Raw genomic sequence first — 18,876 nt, forward strand, 5'->3', positions numbered from 1 at the left:
CTATACATTTTTTAAATAAATAAAATAAAGGGAGCACTTCCATAGTTCCTTTCACCCCATAAGTCCACTTACATTTGTGTGCGTCCCCAGTATGTGCACGAAATTATATCTGCCTATGAGCAGTGTAACTTTGTGCATGTAGATTTATGCTTATATTTTTAAAAATCTAAAGTATGCACATAAATCTTTTCTTCACGCTCTGGAACACCTGTTGTGAGTGTGTGTAAAAGAACACGTGTAATTGATTTATGTGCACGCTTTTACACACACAAACACTTGCTCCAATTGATTTTGAAAAGAAGATTTATGTGCATAAACCAGGTTTTATGTGTGTAAATCCTTTTGAAAATCAAACTCCTAAAAGGGCATATTATGGCTCATGTTGTCAGGGCTATAGCAACACCAGTTGCTAGTCTAAGGTTTACCCACTTTAGGGCCGATGCAATAAATTAGCATAGAAAGCAGGCGCTGAACAGTTGGCTGATCGCACTGTATTGCATCGGCCCCTTAGAAGAGAATTTCAAGGCTGCAATATGGTGCTCTGTCAACACATTCATCAATCTATTTCCTTCATATGCCTCCCATCAAGTTTCAAAGTTCAAACTGTCTGTTTCACAAGGTCAGTTCCTACTTTCCTAGGATCCTTTTCTGATGGTTTCTAGGGATATCTTCCTGGCCATGACTTTCATATTCTATGGTTTAAAAAAAGAGATAAAAGGCAAAAAAAAGAGATTTGGCCTCTAGCAAAACATATATCTGTACTCTGATGTTTAGCATTGTTCATGTCTTGCCTTCCCCTTTCCCACCCCTTTAGCTAAGAAGTCCTATCAGCATGGCTCTTTTTAGTTGCTTGTCATCAGCGAAAAGTTAATTACTTACTTGTTGTTTTCTGACAGCAGTACAATGCCACCTTCTACTACTTAACATTTCTATAGCACTATTGTACAGATGCATAAAAGAGACAGTCTTTGCTTATGCAGCTTAAAAACTAGCTGAAACAGACAAGACAAATAATTTTATAGTAATCACTTAAATGTTAAAGTAAAACATGTTTAACATGAGAGGACCAAGATGAGGAAGAGTCAGAGTTTTTGGATTTAAAAGCAATATTTAACAAGGTGGGTCTTTAAGTAAAACTTGAAGAGAGCTAGAGGTGGAGCAAGGTGCATAAAGTCAGCAAGGCTGTTTCAGGGACACATTGCCATGAGACAGAAAGCGGGGAGTCTGGAATTAGCAATGGAGGAGAAAGACAGGAGCAGCTTGGCCAATGAACAGTGGTTACAAGGAAGGATATAGGAGAGGTAACGTGGAGCTGCAAAGTACATGCACTTGTAGGTGAGAAGTAGTAGTTTGAAATGAATGCAGAGGCAGGTAGGAGCTAATGTAGAGCTGTGAGAAGACGACTAATGTGGTTGTATTAACATTAGAGGAAGATAAGTCGAGCAGCTGAATTTTAGATAGACTGTAGCAGAGAAACACAGTTAAGCAGCAGACCAGTGAGGAGGATTTTGCAGTAGTCTAAGCCGAAAGTGATGAGAAAATGAATAAAAGTTTTGGTAGTGTGCTCTGAAAAAAAATGATAGATTTTGGTAATATTATACAGAAATGACATATTTTAACAATATTTTGGATGTGCACAGAGGAGGAGATGACCCCAAAGATGATTTCAGGGTTGCAGTCAAAGGAGAAAAGAAGGATGGTTCTATCCACAGAAATAGAAAAATGTAGCAGGGGGAAGTAAGTTTGAGAGGAAATGTAGGAATGTTGTGGCCAATACTGAGTAGGCCATTTAGTGGACAAGTTATCTGGCTAAGGTTAGCGAGATAACTAGTCTTGGATACGATGGAATAAATGTAACACTGAATATTCCCAATTAAATTTATCAGGCTAATGGTAGCTGAATAATTTTAAACCTAACTGGATATTCTTTTGAATGTGGTCTGTTTTGTTACTGTGTTCTCTCCAAGGAGTGATTAGGTCTATGCAAATTACTTTTGTGTGAGCAACAATTTTTTTAAACCAACAATTTTTGAGTTACCAGTATTAGGGTTGCATTTCTGTATATAGCACAAAGAAAGTTTTATGTGAGCGACCATGTAAAACTTGTGAGCGATGCTCCGAAATGTATGAGCAGTCATTCCCGTGCTCAGCTTAGAGGGAACTAAGGTTATGTATAAAGTTGTTTGGCTGCAGTTAGCCAGATAACTTTACATATAACCAACTGTATTCAAAAGAATATAGCTGGTTAAGTAGCAATGCAAAATAAAAAAAAAATTTAAAGATCGCAGACTTGTAGGCCCCAACCAGACCACCTCCTCCCTTTTACTTGAGCTCCAAAGACTTGGCCCTGCAAGGCAAAGCCTGCCCTCCACTCCTCAAATTGGCGACATCGTAATTAAAAAAAAAAAAAAAAATAGGGCCAGGGATTGTGCCTCATCCCTGCTCCCAGTTTCCAGTTTTTTAAAAAAATATGTTTCTTTCCAAGGCCCCCCTCCCATTCAGACTCTATTCTCCCACCCCTTTGTACCTTAGAAGTTTTCATGTGGCCCGGATCATGGCAGCATCTTACTGCTATCTGGGCCCAGTGCATCTGCTTCTGCGTTGCTAGGCAGCACTGCCTAGCAACGCAGAAGAAGATGTGCTGGGCCCGGATCGCGGTAGGACACTGCCGTGATCCGAGCCACATGAATCTTCTCTTTACGATAGAAGGGGGTGGGATAGTGGGGACCCTGTAAAGAAGAATATTTTTTAAAAAGCTGGAAACCCAGGAGCAAGGGGTGGGGGAGGGGGAGGGGTAAGGCACGATCCTCAGCCCTTTTTTTTTTTTTTTTTAAATTAAGATGCCAATTTGAGGAAATGGGGGGCAGGCTCAATCCAGAGGGTTGAGCCTTTAGAGCTCAAGTAAAATAAAGGAGAGGGTCTGGTTAGGGCTTGTAGGCCCAGAATCTCTCTCTCTCTCTCTTTTTTTTTTTTTTTTTTTAATTTTGCAGCACTACTTAACCAACTTTTAAATATTCTTATTCTCCCTCCTCCCCCCCTCCACGAACAGTCTTCCTTCCCCCTTCCCCCCCATTAGCAAACCTCCCTCCCCATGTGCTAGTCTCGCTCTAATAGTGCATACTGCTACTGTTCCTAGTTATGTTATGTTATATTATCCAAGTTGTTCACTCCCTTGTTCATTGTAAGACATATGTTGTCATTGTTTTCTACTTGTTATAATGTAAACCGGAGTGATAAGTAATTCTGTTACCTGAACTTCGGTATAAAAAAAGTTATAAATAAATAAATAAAATAAATAAATAAATAAATATAGCTAGTTAAATGATAGGTTATCTGGCCACACAAGGCCAGATAACTTTAGACTTGCTCTGAAGCAGGTCTAAAATTATTCAGCTAACCTAGCCAGATATACCCAATATTCGTCTAAGTTAGCTAGATATCTCAGTCCCTCCCCAAAATGCCCTCAGAACGTCCCTTTTCTATCTGGCTAAATTATAGCCGGATAACTACTTTTCCAGCTATAATTTAGGCAGATAAGTGACTGAATATGCCATATTTGCCATTTAGTTGGAGAACTTATTTATTTATTTGTTTGTTTGTTTATTTATTTATTTAAAATCTTTTCTATACCATCGTTTGGTCATGCACCATCACAATGGTTTACAGAGAGGCACATATATTTAATGTTCAGCTTGGGTCCTACTATCTTACAAAGTGCCAATATAGTTTCGGTTACATGTTTCAATAATACAATCTATATGAAAGGTGACATGGATCTTGTCCATATATATGATTAATAGGGTAACCATATAAGCATAGTACTTTATACTGTTTCTATTTAGCTTTAAAAGTAAAGTATGAGAGAAAATAAAATATGCAAATACGCATCTAGGTGACTTTGTGCTGTGTGTTGATGTTCCGTTGCCTGTTAGTTCATATTTCTTATTCTCCATTGTCACTGTAAAAAGCTTTTTTGAAAAGCCAGGTTTTTAGACTTTTTTTTTTTTGAAGAGTTTTAACTCTCTCTGTAATCTAGTTTCTAGGGGCATTGTGTTCTACAAAATTGGTCCAGCTCTGACTTGAGTCAGTCTGGCTGTCCTGACTGAAGGGATGGTTAGAAGGGCTTTATTGGCTGATCTAAGATTTCTCTGGGGGACCTGTAAGCGCAGCGCTGTGTTTAACCAATCTGCTTTTCTTCATTAATTAGTTTGTGAATTGTGCAGAGTGTTTTATATTAAACCCTTTGTTCTATTGGCAGCCAGTGTAGTTCGGCAAGTGTTTGAGTGATGTGATCTCTTTTGTGAATTATCCGTGTAAATGTTTTTTTAATATGGACCATGTTAAGTTTAAGGTGGTAGTGGGACATCCAGGCAGCTATGCCAGGTAAATAGTTTGAACGACCGAGTGGACCATGTGTCCGCGAGGTCAAATTAATGTGGGCCCAGGCTCACTGAGCAATACAAGGGAGCTGGGTGAGGGGGAGGGGGGGGGAGTGCGGGGGGGGGGAGTGAGTGAAGGGGGTTCGTGGCGGTTAGGGATTGGCAGGGAGAAGGCGGGGAAAAGAAAACAGAGCAAAGGGCGATTTGGATTGGCGGGGGGAATTCAAATTTGGTATAGGGGCGGGTGAGCAGCACGGGAAGGAGCAGTTCGGGTTCGCGCGGCAGCGAGGATAGTCTGGCGTGGTAGTTGCTACCCTCCCACCCACCCATTTTATTGAGACTATGTGTTTGTACATTGAGGGGAATTTGTCGCAGCTGGGGGGGGGGGAAAGGTGTTGGGCATAGCGGTTGGCCCGAGCCATAATTTTGTTATAGTTATGGTTATGTCAAGGACGGATTTCAGATATTCAAATGATGGTAGACAACTGGGCTGTTGTCAGGGAGTGGCCCCTTGCTGGTGAGAGGCGGGGGCCGCTTGGCCAGACTCCCTGCAGGATGCTGTAGGGGGTCCACTCAGGCTGGCTCCTGGCAAGTTGGCGGCAGGAGTCGGAGCCTGTTGTGTGGGGCCTGAGAACATCGAGCCGAGTGGCTGGAGTGGCTATCCTGCCGGAAAGAGGCGGATACGCGGGGAGGTGAGGGATAGTCTGAAATCCGAATATGTATTTAAATATGTATATGTTGTATTATGGGCTCGGGTCATTGAATTAAAGCTGCGGCCTTGTTTTACCCAATATCCGGTCTGTTGGCAATTTTTGGAGTGGATGGGAGGTGTTGAGTGAGTGAGGTCCTGGATGCCCATATTATGAAATCTGAGACCTGCCTTTCCTTTTGGGAGTTGTTCTTACAACTGAAGAATAGTAGAGTGGGTAGTGTGCAGGCAAACTCCTAAGCATCCTGTTTAGTGTCACTTGCAGTGTAAGGATTGCAGTAAGCAATTAAAGTTTCTTCCCTCCCATGCCATCCTCAGGCCAAGAATGTTATTTCACTGGCACTTCCAACCTGAAAACTAGGAGCTGAAATTGGAGTCTTGTTTTGCAGTGCAGAGTATTAATCACTGGACTCCTCTGCTGAAGAGGGTTACATACCGGTAGTTAAATTATGTTCTTTCTTTGATATTGTGTGTAGGTCACAAGTTCAAAGATCTCTTTTCTATTATATAGGAAGCAACAATGTTTATCCATCCTCACTTAAAAACAGTGAAGACTCAGAAGTTGTTGTTGACAGAACTGGACTTCAGAAAGGAGATTCACCAAGGGAAGTTCCTGCAACAGACTTTGAATTTGTCCTGTTACAGGTAACAAAAAAAAAACCCCTTCTTTGAGTCACGCACATGTTGCAGTGTAGTGTGTCTGCCTCAAGGCTAAACTGAGCAGATTGGGAGTGGGGGCAAGGCCAGAAACATCAAGGGAGATGAGATTTCAAGCTTTGCATGGGGTATGAAATGGAGGTGATATTTTCATTATCATTGATTCTTATCCTTTTTACATCACATTCTGTGCTTCATAATGTGTATTAATATGGATTAAACTCATTGAGCTTTTTGTATTTATAAGTCTTCCTTTAATTGAATTAAAGGGTGGCTTTTTGAGTCATTCATATTTATTGGAAATTTGAGAGAATTTAATGAGTGAAATTACCAAAATTTCACAGGTCTCTATTTTTGGGTGCAAAAGATGTTTTTTTCTTAATTCAGACTTGACTGTTATTTTTTTTCTTATTCTTAATTGCTGGGAATATATGGTTCCATAAATACTGATTTGAACCTTTAGAGCTGACTTTCAAAAACTGATTTATGTGCATAAATCAGCTTTTGAAAATGGCCTGGGGGGTTATACCTGCAAAACTAATTTTGTGCATTCTTTTATGAGTACTAGAAAGAGGCATTCCCCGGGGCGGAATTGGGGTGGGGAAACCATTTATCTGCATACTTTCTGTTTTTGAAAGTATGAGCATAAATGTACATATACACATTTGTCCCTGCTCCCAAGCCAAGCAGGGTTCTGTGTACACCCACTAATTTTTAGGGATGTGAATCGTTTTTTGATGATTTAAAATATCGTCCGATATATTTTAAATCGTCAAAAATCGTTAGAGGTGATATACAATAGGAATTCCCCCGATTTATCGTCAAAAATCGTAAATCGGGGGAAGGGGGAGGGCGGCATTTTGGCGCCGGCCGTATGGCCATTTTGCAATACGGCAACACGATTCGAGTGCAGGAGGTCGCTCCCGGACCCCCACTGGACTTTTGGCAAGTCTTGTGGGGGTCAGGAGCCCCCCCAAGCTGGCCAAAAGTCCCTGGGGGTCCAGCGGGGGTCCGGGAGCGATCTCCTGCGCTCGTGACGTCGGGGGACAGGAACCAAAATGGCGCCGGCGCTACCTTTGCCCTGTCATATGACAGGGCAAAGGTAGCGCCGGCGCCATTTCTATTAACGCAGCCGTGGCCCGAGAGTGGAAGATCACACCGGGACACCCCCACTGGACCTCCAGGTAATTTAAGACATTTTGGGGGGGTTCGGGAGGGTGGGGGATTTATTTTAAAGGGTCGGGGTGGGTTTTAGGGTTGTTTTAGTGTGCCGGTTTTCGATTTACACGATTTTACGATTTACACGATTTTAAAAAAAAACAAAACCGGGACAATCCGATTCCCTCCCCCCCCCCCAGCCAAAATCGATCGTTAAGACGATCGATCACACGATTCACATCTCTACTAATTTTCAAAGCAGACCTATGTTGCAAGTCAGCTTAGACAATTCGGGCAGAAACCTGCATACAGACTTGAACCCTAAGCAGGCTGTTATAAAATTACCCTCCCTATGTGTAGCTCCCTCATGTTCAGCTCAGCAACTTAGTTCAGTGGAAATACTAAAGCATTTAAGTTAACTTCTATCTTGAATCTCCTGCCCAAGTATTACAAATGTTAGAGAACAGTGATAATTGTGCTACAGTGGTTTTGTTATGTCATGTATAAGCACAAATCTAAAATTATGGCTAAAACAAAATTAACTGAAACTACTGCAAAACTTAACTTGAAATTTAAGAACAGTTCTCATTTTTTCTATAGGTATATTTGCTGAACATTGCTTGCATGGTTGTAAAATTGTATTTTTTTTGGCTCAGAAAAGTCTTCCTATTCCTGTATACTTCCAGTTCAAAAGGAATTGGCACCAAAAGCCTTCATTTACAACTACCAGGATTACCCTCTGTTTTAATACTTCTCTTCCAACTAAGCCCTGCCATTGCAGTGACAGTCCTTGGCCAGAAGCCACAAAACGAAACTTCCTTTGGAACTCGGCTAACCTGAATCTTATGTTCGGTTATTAGGTACCTCCGAATGATTGAGATTCCCATCAGGTGCTAGCATCCCAATGCACTGACCCAGGGCTTTCGCTTGGCAGTATGCAGCTCTTATCACTGATCCCACTGGCCTGGTCTGTAAAGTTATACTTTAATACTGAAAATAATAACACTGCACTCAAACACATGTCCTTCAAAGAGGAGAAAAGTGTTACATGGCTCACTACATCATAGTAAGAATAGTAGAAAATCAATGCAGAATAAAATGTCATCAACTACGCAGTTTCTTCCAGTATGATAGTTTGATTTTAAACATGAACAATTAAATTCGGAATGTGAAGCTAAACTCACATGGATGGAAAATTCAGAACTTGCTTCTGCAACATTTGTTGGTGTACAAAAACGTACAGAGATATCTGGAACAGGGATCCTGGGAATATCAATATATGCATTGCACCTTCAAAACTAAGGCCAAATGGATGCAGCATGATCTCAGCAACTTTTGTAAATGGGGTTTCCACAGCTTCCAACCCTTGCTCCAGCCTCTGCTCCCTGTAGGGCCAGTGCAAGGGTATTAGACACCCTAAGTGAACCTTCAGTCTTGTGCCCCTCCATTACACACCTACATACCAGCAGCAGCTCTGTCATAGCATCCCCCTCTCCATTCCTGAAATTCAGCAGCCCTTTCTCTCCCCCCCAGTCACCCCTCCCTCTTCTCCAAGTGCCGCTGCCGCTTCCGCCCGCCAGCCCAAGCAACTCCTCTTCTTCTCCCATGCCCCAGCAACCCTTCACTCTCTTTCCCAACCGCTCCTCCATTTTTGTATTTATTTAAAAACCTTTTCTATTCCACAACTTCCTAATATTTGTTCAGCGCAGACTACAATTGTTCAATCATAAGATAATCGAAATAAAACATAAAACCGTATAAAACAAGATAATAAGACACAGTAAACTAAAATTTTTCTACCTCATCCAAATGCTTCTTCAAAAAACATTGTCTTAAGACTTTTTCTAAATAATTTTAAATCCTGTTGCTTATAAAGTCCTACTGTGCAATTATGATTTATCAAGCAAATACTCAATTCATACGAACATCATAGGTGATAGCTGTTTTGTAGAATGTGGTACCTCATATAATGTGGGAGCCTCTCATTATTTATCAGAGGGTACTCACTTCAAAGGTGTCAAATATATACAGCGTTAACCATAATTCTGAAAATTGGTTTAACGCAAAAAGACCTTTTTTTTTATATAATCATTGGTATCAACATTCAAGTTTTCCGTGCTTTGCAATTTTTTTTGAAAATTTTATATTAAAGTATGTATTAAAGACAGATCACTTATCATTCATTATGCGTGGCGTAAAGAGGTGACAGCTTTTTCCAAAGCACCGGCATGAACCCCGTGCTTTGCAATTTTTTTTTTGAAAATTTTATATTAAAGTATGTATTAAAGACAGATAACTTATCATTCATTATGAGTGGCGTAAAGAGGTGACAGCTTTTTCCAAAGCACCGGCATGAACCCGACACGTCCGTGTTTCGTGGACTTCTTCAGGGGTATAATCTTGCAACGGTGTATTTTTTTAAGTCTGTCCCGTCTCATAACGCTTTCAGCATGATCACAGCTTATAATACAATATATTATATATTATATATTATATATTGTATTATAAGCTTATAATACAATATATAATATATTATATATTATATATTGTATTATAAGCTTATAATACAATATATAATATATAATATAATATATAATACAATATATATACAATATATAATACAATATAATCTTGCAATGGTGTATTTTTTTAAGTCTGTCCCGTCTCATAACGCTTTAGCTGTGATCATGCTTTAGCTGTGATCATGCTGAAAGCGTTATGAGACGGGACAGACTTCAAAAAATACACTGTTGCAAGATTATACCCCTGAAGAAGTCCACGAAACACTGACGTGTCTGGTTCAAGCCGGTGCTTTGGAAAAAGCTGTCACCTCTTTACGCCACGCATAATGAATGATAAGTGATCTGTCTTTAATACATACTTTAAGATAAAATTTTCAAAAAAAATTGCAAAGCACGGAAAACTTGAATGTTGATACCAATGATTATATAAAAAAAAAGGTCTTTTTGCGTTAAACCAATTTTCAGAATTATGGTTAATGTTGTATATATTTGACACCTTTGAAGTGAGTACCCTCTGATAAATATAGAGAGGCTCCCACATTATATGAGGTATCACGTTCTACAAAACAGCTATCACCTATGATGTTCGTATGAATTGAGTATAAAGTCCTACTGACAGATTGTTGTACTCAGATACTGCTGCAGAAGAAAAGATTCTTGCTCTTGTCTGTACCTGTTTATACTTATTAGCTGGAGGAATAGCTAACAAATGAGTACCCTCTGATCTTAAAGTCCGCTTCGGTGAGCTTCTTAATACATATGGGTATACACTTTTGAAAAGCTTAAACACCATAGTCACTAGCCTAAATCGTACCCTTCACTTAATCAGAAGCCAATGTAGGTCTCTCAGAGTGACATGCTCTCTTCTTGAGAGAGCAGTCAACACCTGAGCTGCAGCATTCTAGGCCAATTGTAACACATGTGTTAACCTCTCAGGTAATCCTGCACACAAGACACCACAATAATCTAAGTGGCTTAGAACTAAAGCCTGTATTATTGTTTGAAAAGGTCTTGGGGTAAGAAATTTTTTAACAGCCTAACCATTTTAAGTTTATAAAAAGCCTTTATTGATACATGACGAATTTGCTGCTTCATGGTCAATTGAGAGTCCAAAAAAGACTCCCAAACATTTTACTTGCATTTGAACGGGAACAGACAGACCATCTGCCAGTAGGGCCTCTGCATGTTCTTTTCATCAAAGCCCTTTCCCACCCATAAAATTCTAGATTTTTTAATATTAAAAACAAATCATTATCTGTCAGCCACCCCTTTACTTCCTTAATTATATCTTGCAGCCTGATCTCTGGTAACTCACCATAGGGGGTGCAAGGTAGAAAGAACTGAACGCCATTGGCATACATAAAATATTTTACATTTAAAGACTGCAGCAATGAACCTAAAGGTGAACGATATTTGTTGAAAGCTACTACAGAGACACCAACCCCTGTGGCACACCCCATTGAATGTTATACCATGTTAAATGCAGGGCACCCATCTGAACCGTCTGCTTCCGATTTGACAGATACGGCTGAAACCAACTCAACACCGAACCACTCATACCATATGTAGAAAGGTACATAAGAACATAAGAAATTGCCATGTTGGGTCAGACCAAGGGTCCATCAAGCCCAGCATCCTATTTCCAACAGAGGCCAAACCAGGTCACATGAACCTGGCAAGTACCCAAACACTAAGTAGCTCCCATGTTACTGATGCCAGTTATAGCAGTGGCTGTTCCCTAAGTAAACTTGATTAATAGCCGTTAATGGACTTCTCCTCCAAGAACTTATCCAAACCTTTTTTGAACCCAGCTACACTAACTGCACTAACCACATCCTCTGGCAACAAATTCCAGAGCTTTATTGTGTGTTGAGTAAAAAAGAATTTTCTCCGATTAGTCTTAAAAGTGCTACTTGCTAATTTCATGGAATGCCCCCTGGTCCTTCTATTATCTGAAAGTGTAAATAACTGATTCACATCTACTCGTTCAAGACCTCTCATGATCTTAAAGACCTCTATCATATCCCCCCTCAGCCATCTCTTCTCCAAGCTGAATAGCCCCAACTTCTTCTGCCTTTCCTCATAGGGAAGCTGTTCCATTCCCTTTATCATTTTGGTTGCCCTTCTCTGTACTTTTTCCATCGCAACTATATCTTTTTTTGAGATGTGGCGACCAGAATTGTACACAGTATTCAAGGTGCGGTCTCACCATGGAGCGATATAGAGGCATTATGACATTTTCCGTTTTATTAACCATTCCCTTCCTAATAATTCCCAAAATTCTGTTTGCTTTTTTGACTGCTGCAGCACACTGAGGAATGCACTCAAGGTCTCATGATCTACCATATCGAATGCTGCAGCTAGATAGAGCTGAATCAATATGCCTGCACATCCTTGATCCAAACTATTCAGCAATGTGTCATTAAACTTAAAAAGTAGGTACTCTGTATTGTGGTGCCTATGAAAGCCAAAAATTATTCGGGTTCAGTATCTGAGTATAACTTACAAAATCTTCCAACTGCTCTAAGTCTACCTTTTCTAAAACCTTTACAACAGTTGGCAAATTCGAAACTGGGTGATAATTTGCCAAGTCAGTAGCGGGATGATTAATATCCTTCTTAATAGTTCTTATTGGCACTTACTTCCAGGCTATTGGGATAACACCATCGCTTAGAGATTTAACCATTTTTTTTTTATAATTTCAAAAAATACCTCCTTCAGATTTTTTAACCCTTTTAAACCAACTTCCTTTAACATACTCATATTAAACTCTGTCCATGTATTTTATGGGAGGGGCGGACCCAAAAAACAAAGCGGTAGCCGATCCAGTGAGCTGTGTAACAGTGACGACAATAGGAATCGGATGATAACAAGCCCTTTATTAAAATGCTCGACTCTGGCCGAGTTTCGCTCCCTTGCACTGAGCTGCCTCAGGGGCAATTCATTTTACCAGGACTTGATTTGATCAATGCGAAAAATATCGTATTGATTGTGCCTTCGGTGCCGATGTGTTCTCACTCGAATAGACTTTCTCTAATCAGCATAGTGTTGCTACGTAATAGCTGCTTTGAAGTCAAAACGTTCTGTACATGACAAATTTAAAATGACGAGCCGTATCTTGACTAGCTAAGATACGGCTGATTAGAGAAAGTCTATTCGAGTGAGAACACATCGGCACCGAAGGCACAATCAATACGATATTTTCCGCATTGATCAAATCAAGTCCTGGTAAAATGAATTGCCCCTGAGGCAGCTCTGTGCAAGGGAGCGAAACTCGGCCAGAGTCGGGCATTTTAATAAAGGGCTTGTTATCATCCGATTCCTATTGTCGTCACTTTTATGGGAGGGGCACAGGCCAGCCCTAGTCCATCTGACATTGATCCTAGCTGCCGCTGCAAATTCTGAATTTTCTCATCAAAATAATTAGCTAGCAGCTCACAATCTGGCATCTCATTGTCCAAGTTCATTGGACCTGCCGTTAGCTTTTTCACTATAGAAAATAGCTCTAACGGCTTATTAATTGCCCACTCTAAATGCAACAGACAATTTTTTTTTGTGCTCATGCAGCAACCACGATAATCATTTAATGCCTTTTTGCACTCTAACAAAGCATTCTCATCTTTTGCATTTCTCCAGTGTGTCTCAAATTTTCTTACCTCCCACTTTGCTTCTCTAACACTTGCTGAATACCAAGGTGCACACTATTCTTTCAGTCTAACTCTAAACTCATATTCTGGGGCAACCTGATTATATGCATGCAATAAGGAACAGTACCATTTATCAGCCATTGCATCTAAAAACAAAGTATCCCATACACCTAGATTAAGCTTTGCTAACCAACACTCCTTAAATTGCTCAGTGGATGCCTAGTTCTTTTCTCCTTTGCGGCACCCCTCTCTTTACATTTCACCTTCACCTTTAATGTGAAGGTAATGAAATAGTGATCAGAGCAAGCTACTTCATGTTTCTAAACATCCTTCAAGTAGCTGGTATCACATTCCCTACACAACAAAAGATCCAAAGTATGCCCTGCAATACCAGAGATATTGATGCAAATTCCTGCATTCCCATAGAATCGCACACTTCAAAATGTAAATCATCTACAATAATTGCATTTTTAAATCTTAAAGCTAATATGTTCATAAAATCATTGAGCTAGCATAAATTAGCTATTTGTTGACAGGAGGAAAATACAAAGTGCAAATAATCCAAATGTGTACTTTTATCCATAGAGCCTCTATAGGTGAGCCTACATCTTGAGCTATCCTACTTATCATGAGAGACTGCTTAAAAAACACCATTATATCTTGCCCATGTCTAGTTCCTTGCGCCTGCTGGAAGTACACAAATCTGGCTGGACATACACTATTCATAAGAACAGTATCATGTTCATGATGCCAGAACCCCATTACACATAAAATATCCAAATGATAAGAAAATATGCTATCCATAATGATCTCAACCTTATTTCTTATAGACCATGCATTAATATATCCAATATGAAGACAGTCTTTACTAACTTTTACAAATGGGTCTAAATTTCTTCTAGAAATCTGCACATCACTTAAACCTTTTGAGGAACGCTTACCATATTTTTGGGTGAGACCGGCATAGTGACCCCTTCCTGTTATTATTGATATCACGAGTGCTATTAAAACAATTAAAACAGCTCCCCTTTCTCTTCTTCCTGAACAGCTCCCCCTTATCTTCCTCCCAGCCCTACCAACTCTTCTTCCTCATTCCCCAACCCCAGCTCCACTAGCCCCTTCTTTGTTTTTTCCCTCAGCTCCAACAGCATCCTCTCTCTCTTCCTCCCTCCAGCCCAGCAGCATCTTTCTATCTTCCCCCCAGTCCCATCTAATTGTCTCTCCCTTCTCTGCTTCCTACCTAACAGCTGCATTGGGGGCTCTGAGTCCTTCCTCCAACACAAAATCTGCAGTATCCAACTTGCAGACTTGTCTTGGCTCCTTGATCTCTCCCAGGGCAGTCACCACTGGCAGTCACCACTCCCAGCACCCAAGGAACTTGCTGGCTTCTGCCCCAACAGTGGTGATGTCTCTTCCAGCTGGCTCCGCTGTCAAGGAAGTCAATAAAAAAATACTGCAGCTAAAAAAAGTGACTGCTGCAAGTTGAGGAAGACTGGATCTAGCTGCACTGTGGGCTCCTCCATATAATTTGGTGGAGGCCTTGCCCCCCCTCACACCTTCCATACTCCGGTCATAGTTGGCTATCTTGATAAAGAATGGGGTGGAGTAGGAGTGTTGTTTAGGCTACAGCCTGCCAGGCCTGCCACAGCAGTTTTTGTGAGGTTCAGCCTGAGGTGGTGAGCTGGAAATGCACCACTGGCCCAATTAGCTGTTTACCACCATGGAAGTACAGAAGCAGTTTTGAGGCAGTGTGTTGGGGCAGTGTTTAATTAGGGATGTGAATCATTTTTATAATGAATAGAACTATCGTACGATAGTTCTTAATTCGTTATATATCGGATAAAATGAGATACGAACACTTTTTCCCCCGAATTTTCATGAAAATTGTTTTTTACTAAAAAAAAAAAAAAATGCCGATCCACGCCAAAACGAGATTTTCCCGTGGCCACACGAACCCGAAAGCACAAACAATCGGGCACCTGATGCACATCCCTTGTGTTAACTAGCGGGCCTGGTTAGGTAGATGCATTGGCAGCATTGTTCTGGTCTCTGGGCTATTGGTGCAGCTCTGGTGCAATGTTTTTGCTATCTTCTCCATCTTGGATTCTAGGTGATAGCCTAGTTCACCTAATAGAAGAGCTGGCCCTGTGTGTCTGTTGCAGAATAAGTTCTCTCTCGCTTGTAAGAATCTTGTCCTTTCATTATACGTTCTTGGATATGTATCCCTAGGATAACCTCATGCACATTTGGACAAAGGAAGAAGCAATACTACTGAGTATATCTTAAGTGCTGATTTTCCCTCTGAATATTGGAATGAAATAAAAAAAATCTGTTCACACATCAGTCAAGGATTGAGTGATTTTGTTTTTAATTTTCTGTAAGAAGCACAGGTGCTTGAGTGAGTGAAGTGAGGAGCTCATGGCACATTGGTTTCTCACACACAATTATTTCAGTGTTTACTTGGAAAGCACTTCTTGAAATCCTTCTACATTCTATAGTTGTTCCAAAGCACAGGTGTTCAGAGATTTGACATGTAAAAAAAATTCTTTCATCGTCTGATTTCGCAATTTAAATGCTTCTGCTTCCTAGAGCACCCTCTCACAACCACCATGTCCCAAAATTGTAATCTCCATCTTATCCCATATCCATACCCCGATCTCAGAAGTTAGCTTACAGCTGAGCTCATCTTGCCATTACTCTTCCACTTGCAGGAGAGCTCACAATATCTAGCATGGCAGTAACATCTCTGGAGTCGGCAGCAACAGGTAGAGCACGTTACTTCAAGAACTTACCCATGAAAGACTCCTGATTCACTGTTGAGTGTCCCAAGCAGCAACCTTGATGCTATGAGGAAGTGTTGGTACAAACATCAGTATAGGATAGATGTACTGCTTTTAGGGCATGCTTTATATATCAACAAGACAGTCTAACTTCCATTCTTTCGAGGTGGAAGTTTTGGTCCATAAAGTGACTGAAAAATTCTTCTATCCATCTTTATATTCCAAACTCACCAACTATGTTCAGACATGGCTTATCTGGACTCTTATCCATCCTGCTTCCGTCAGCACTGAGATGACCTTTAGTGAGCTCAAGTGTAAGTGTAGATAATTTGTGATCACAGATCGGATTCCTGACTACTGACATGCCTGGTGCACTTCAGAGATCTTTCCTCAGCCATCCAGACTCATACTCCTGGAGGAGTTTATCCCAGAGCTTTGAATCACTGACATTCTCCTCCAGGGGAACCTGAAGTTTTGCAGTTGCAACTTGGTGAGTCTTCATTTTGCTGTCTCATCAATACATTTTTGCACTTGCTACCTTGCATTATGACCTTTCCTCAAGTTAACACACAGTCTCTTACCTATCCTCTGTTCTTGTACTCACTTTCTTTTCCTTTCTTTACAAATTTACAGACATACCCAGACTCTGCTATACTTTTACACAATGCAAAAATAATCTTTCAATCTTTTTGGTTTTATCCTCTTTAACCTGCTTTTTACAGGCATCCACTAATGAGATCACAAGGCATCTGAAGAGGCCTACATTGTCATGCCACTTATGCAGCCATCATCATAAGCATCTTTTCCTTCTCCACAGTGTGTGGACATGCAGTCATAGTCCCCAAGGTACCGTTATTGAATTTTTTCTCTCAATTATATTTAGTGATTTTACATTAACTAACAAATATTGTTAAAGATAGCAATACAATATGCTATAATACACTGTGTCAAAAGTCACACTATACACTCTCATTACAATCCCTTTCTCAATGAATTGCAGTTTTATTACACAATATCCATTATTTTTTCCATTGATAAGCAGGGCTGAATTAGCTATGATCTGTGGTTTTGTGCCCCCTGGTAGCACTGGACAGAAACTGTTTCTCAAAGCTATCAGAGTTTTTGCTCCACTGAGCATGCACGGGAGTCATCAGCATCCTCTCAATCTCTTTTTGTCTGCGCTCTGCATGGATAGTATTCTCGGGTCCCTCTCTATTTTTCGGTCATTGCACCCCTTTTTTAGATTTTCTTTGCTCAGCGAGCCCCAAAACAGCACTTTTCAATGCTACTTCCCGACTGGGAATAGAAAAGAAGAAAAAAAAGAAAGAGGAATCACTTATGGCAAAAAGAGCATCCAGTGGCTTTAAGGCCTGCTCCTGTGGCCAGATCATGTCACTCATGGATGGCCACGACCGGTGTTATCTATACCTGGACCCTGACCATGATCAGGCGAATTGCAGTCCCTGTGGACAGATGTCCCCACAGGTGCTGAGAATCAGGGCGGCGAAATTGAATCCCTGAGATTTACAAGCCCAGCCTCCGTCCCCATTGACATCTGGGAGCACCCACAGTAGGTCGTTCAGCAATGGTGACACGCAGGTCAGGGACAAGGACCACCCTCACCATGCATCCTCGATGCCACATCGAGATGCATCAGAAACAGCGTCGGAACGACCTCCGAAGTCAAAGCACAGAGCGGCGTTGACACATTTGATGCATGTGGCTTCAGTACCAGCTAAAAAAGCTGACGCACCAAAAGCATCGAAGGCTCATACACCAACACATATCAAATAGCTGCGCACTGCACTAAAATCGATGCAATTGACACAGTCATCGAAGCTCTCAATGCACCCATCAAGGAAGTCGATGAAGAAGCCCAGAGCGCACACTTCCATCAAATCTACAGTGTGTTCCAAAATAGTATTGCAGTCTATGACTTCTTCCAGGCAAATCACTAAAACTGCACAGTTGCTTGAACTGCCTCTGATCATCTCCACGAATTCAGATAACGGTTAGGATCTGCTTCCTCTGTCACCTTTTTCTGAAGCCCTTTTTCTGAAGCCTTGAAGAGCTCAAGGGGTGGAGATCTCCAGTACCCTGTCCTACCATGTTGCCTGACTGAGGATTCAATGAGGGAAATTCTCCAGACTGCCTTAACTCATTAAATGGTTGACGGCCCATCAGCCAAAGGTTGACGACCCATCTCTGCACCTTCCACCACCGATCGCCAGGAACATGTCAGTACCACAGCTTTTTTTCACAAGGTCTCCGCCTGCAAACTCCAGACCCTTTGTTCTCTCTCCTGCCTCTCCCATCTTTTGAAGGGGAGCCAGTAATGGTCTCTGAGGAGGATGCCCTGCCTTGACTCTGGGACAGCGCTGTCAGCATGCTCTGGACCAGATCACAGATATAATCTGCACTTTCTTCTCCTTTCTGTTCCCAGTCCTGGAACCTCTCACTTTTCCTCCTGCCTATCCCATTCGGCCAATCACTCTGGAAGATGTAAATCTGGGAGCACATCCAGGTCACCCGCCTCCTGTTCTGACCCCCGCTCCTCACCATCTGGGGGCAAGAGCCTGACATCACCTGACATCCCTTCTCCACAAAGTCCACCAAGGTCACCTTTGCCCACTTGGACAATTCTTGTATCACCAGGGGAGTCCCCAAGCATCTCTACTGGCATCTCTTCGGATCCAGTTCCTGAGAAGATGGGAGCTGTGCTTAAAGTGGAGGTCTGAAAAGGCCCAGCCACTAGGCTGGAGGCCCTAGGTATCCTAAAAATTTTGGATATCCTCTCTGAACAGAAGGTGCTACCCTCATACAAACTGCTCAACGAGGTACTGCTAAAAATGTGGGAGATGCCCTTCACGGGACCTGCAGCGGCTCGGAAGATTGATTTAAAATTTCACATGAAGAAGCCACCTGGATATGGGATTGTCCACCTACCCCATAATTCAGTTACTGAGTCTGTGATGAAGTGGGCAAAGAAGGCCTGCCTTCAATCTAATACCTCTCTGGAGAAGG

At 41.3% G+C, this 18,876-nt stretch overlaps 1 protein-coding gene across 3 annotated transcripts in view; it reads left to right on the forward strand.

The window, feature by feature from the left end:
- Nucleotides 1-18,876, forward strand: part of AGBL5 (ATP/GTP binding protein like 5) — a 740,606-nt gene that overhangs the window by 556,534 nt on the left and 165,196 nt on the right. For all 3 annotated transcript variants that reach the window (XM_029596295.1, XM_029596297.1, XM_029596296.1), the window contains one exon: nucleotides 5,600-5,733. In XM_029596295.1, coding sequence (XP_029452155.1) covers nucleotides 5,600-5,733 — 134 coding nt within the window. The remainder of the gene's footprint in view (nucleotides 1-5,599; nucleotides 5,734-18,876) is intronic.

The sequence above is a fragment of the Rhinatrema bivittatum genome, chromosome 3 (assembly GCF_901001135.1).
Source record: "Rhinatrema bivittatum chromosome 3, aRhiBiv1.1, whole genome shotgun sequence".
Taxonomy (NCBI): domain Eukaryota; kingdom Metazoa; phylum Chordata; class Amphibia; order Gymnophiona; family Rhinatrematidae; genus Rhinatrema; species Rhinatrema bivittatum.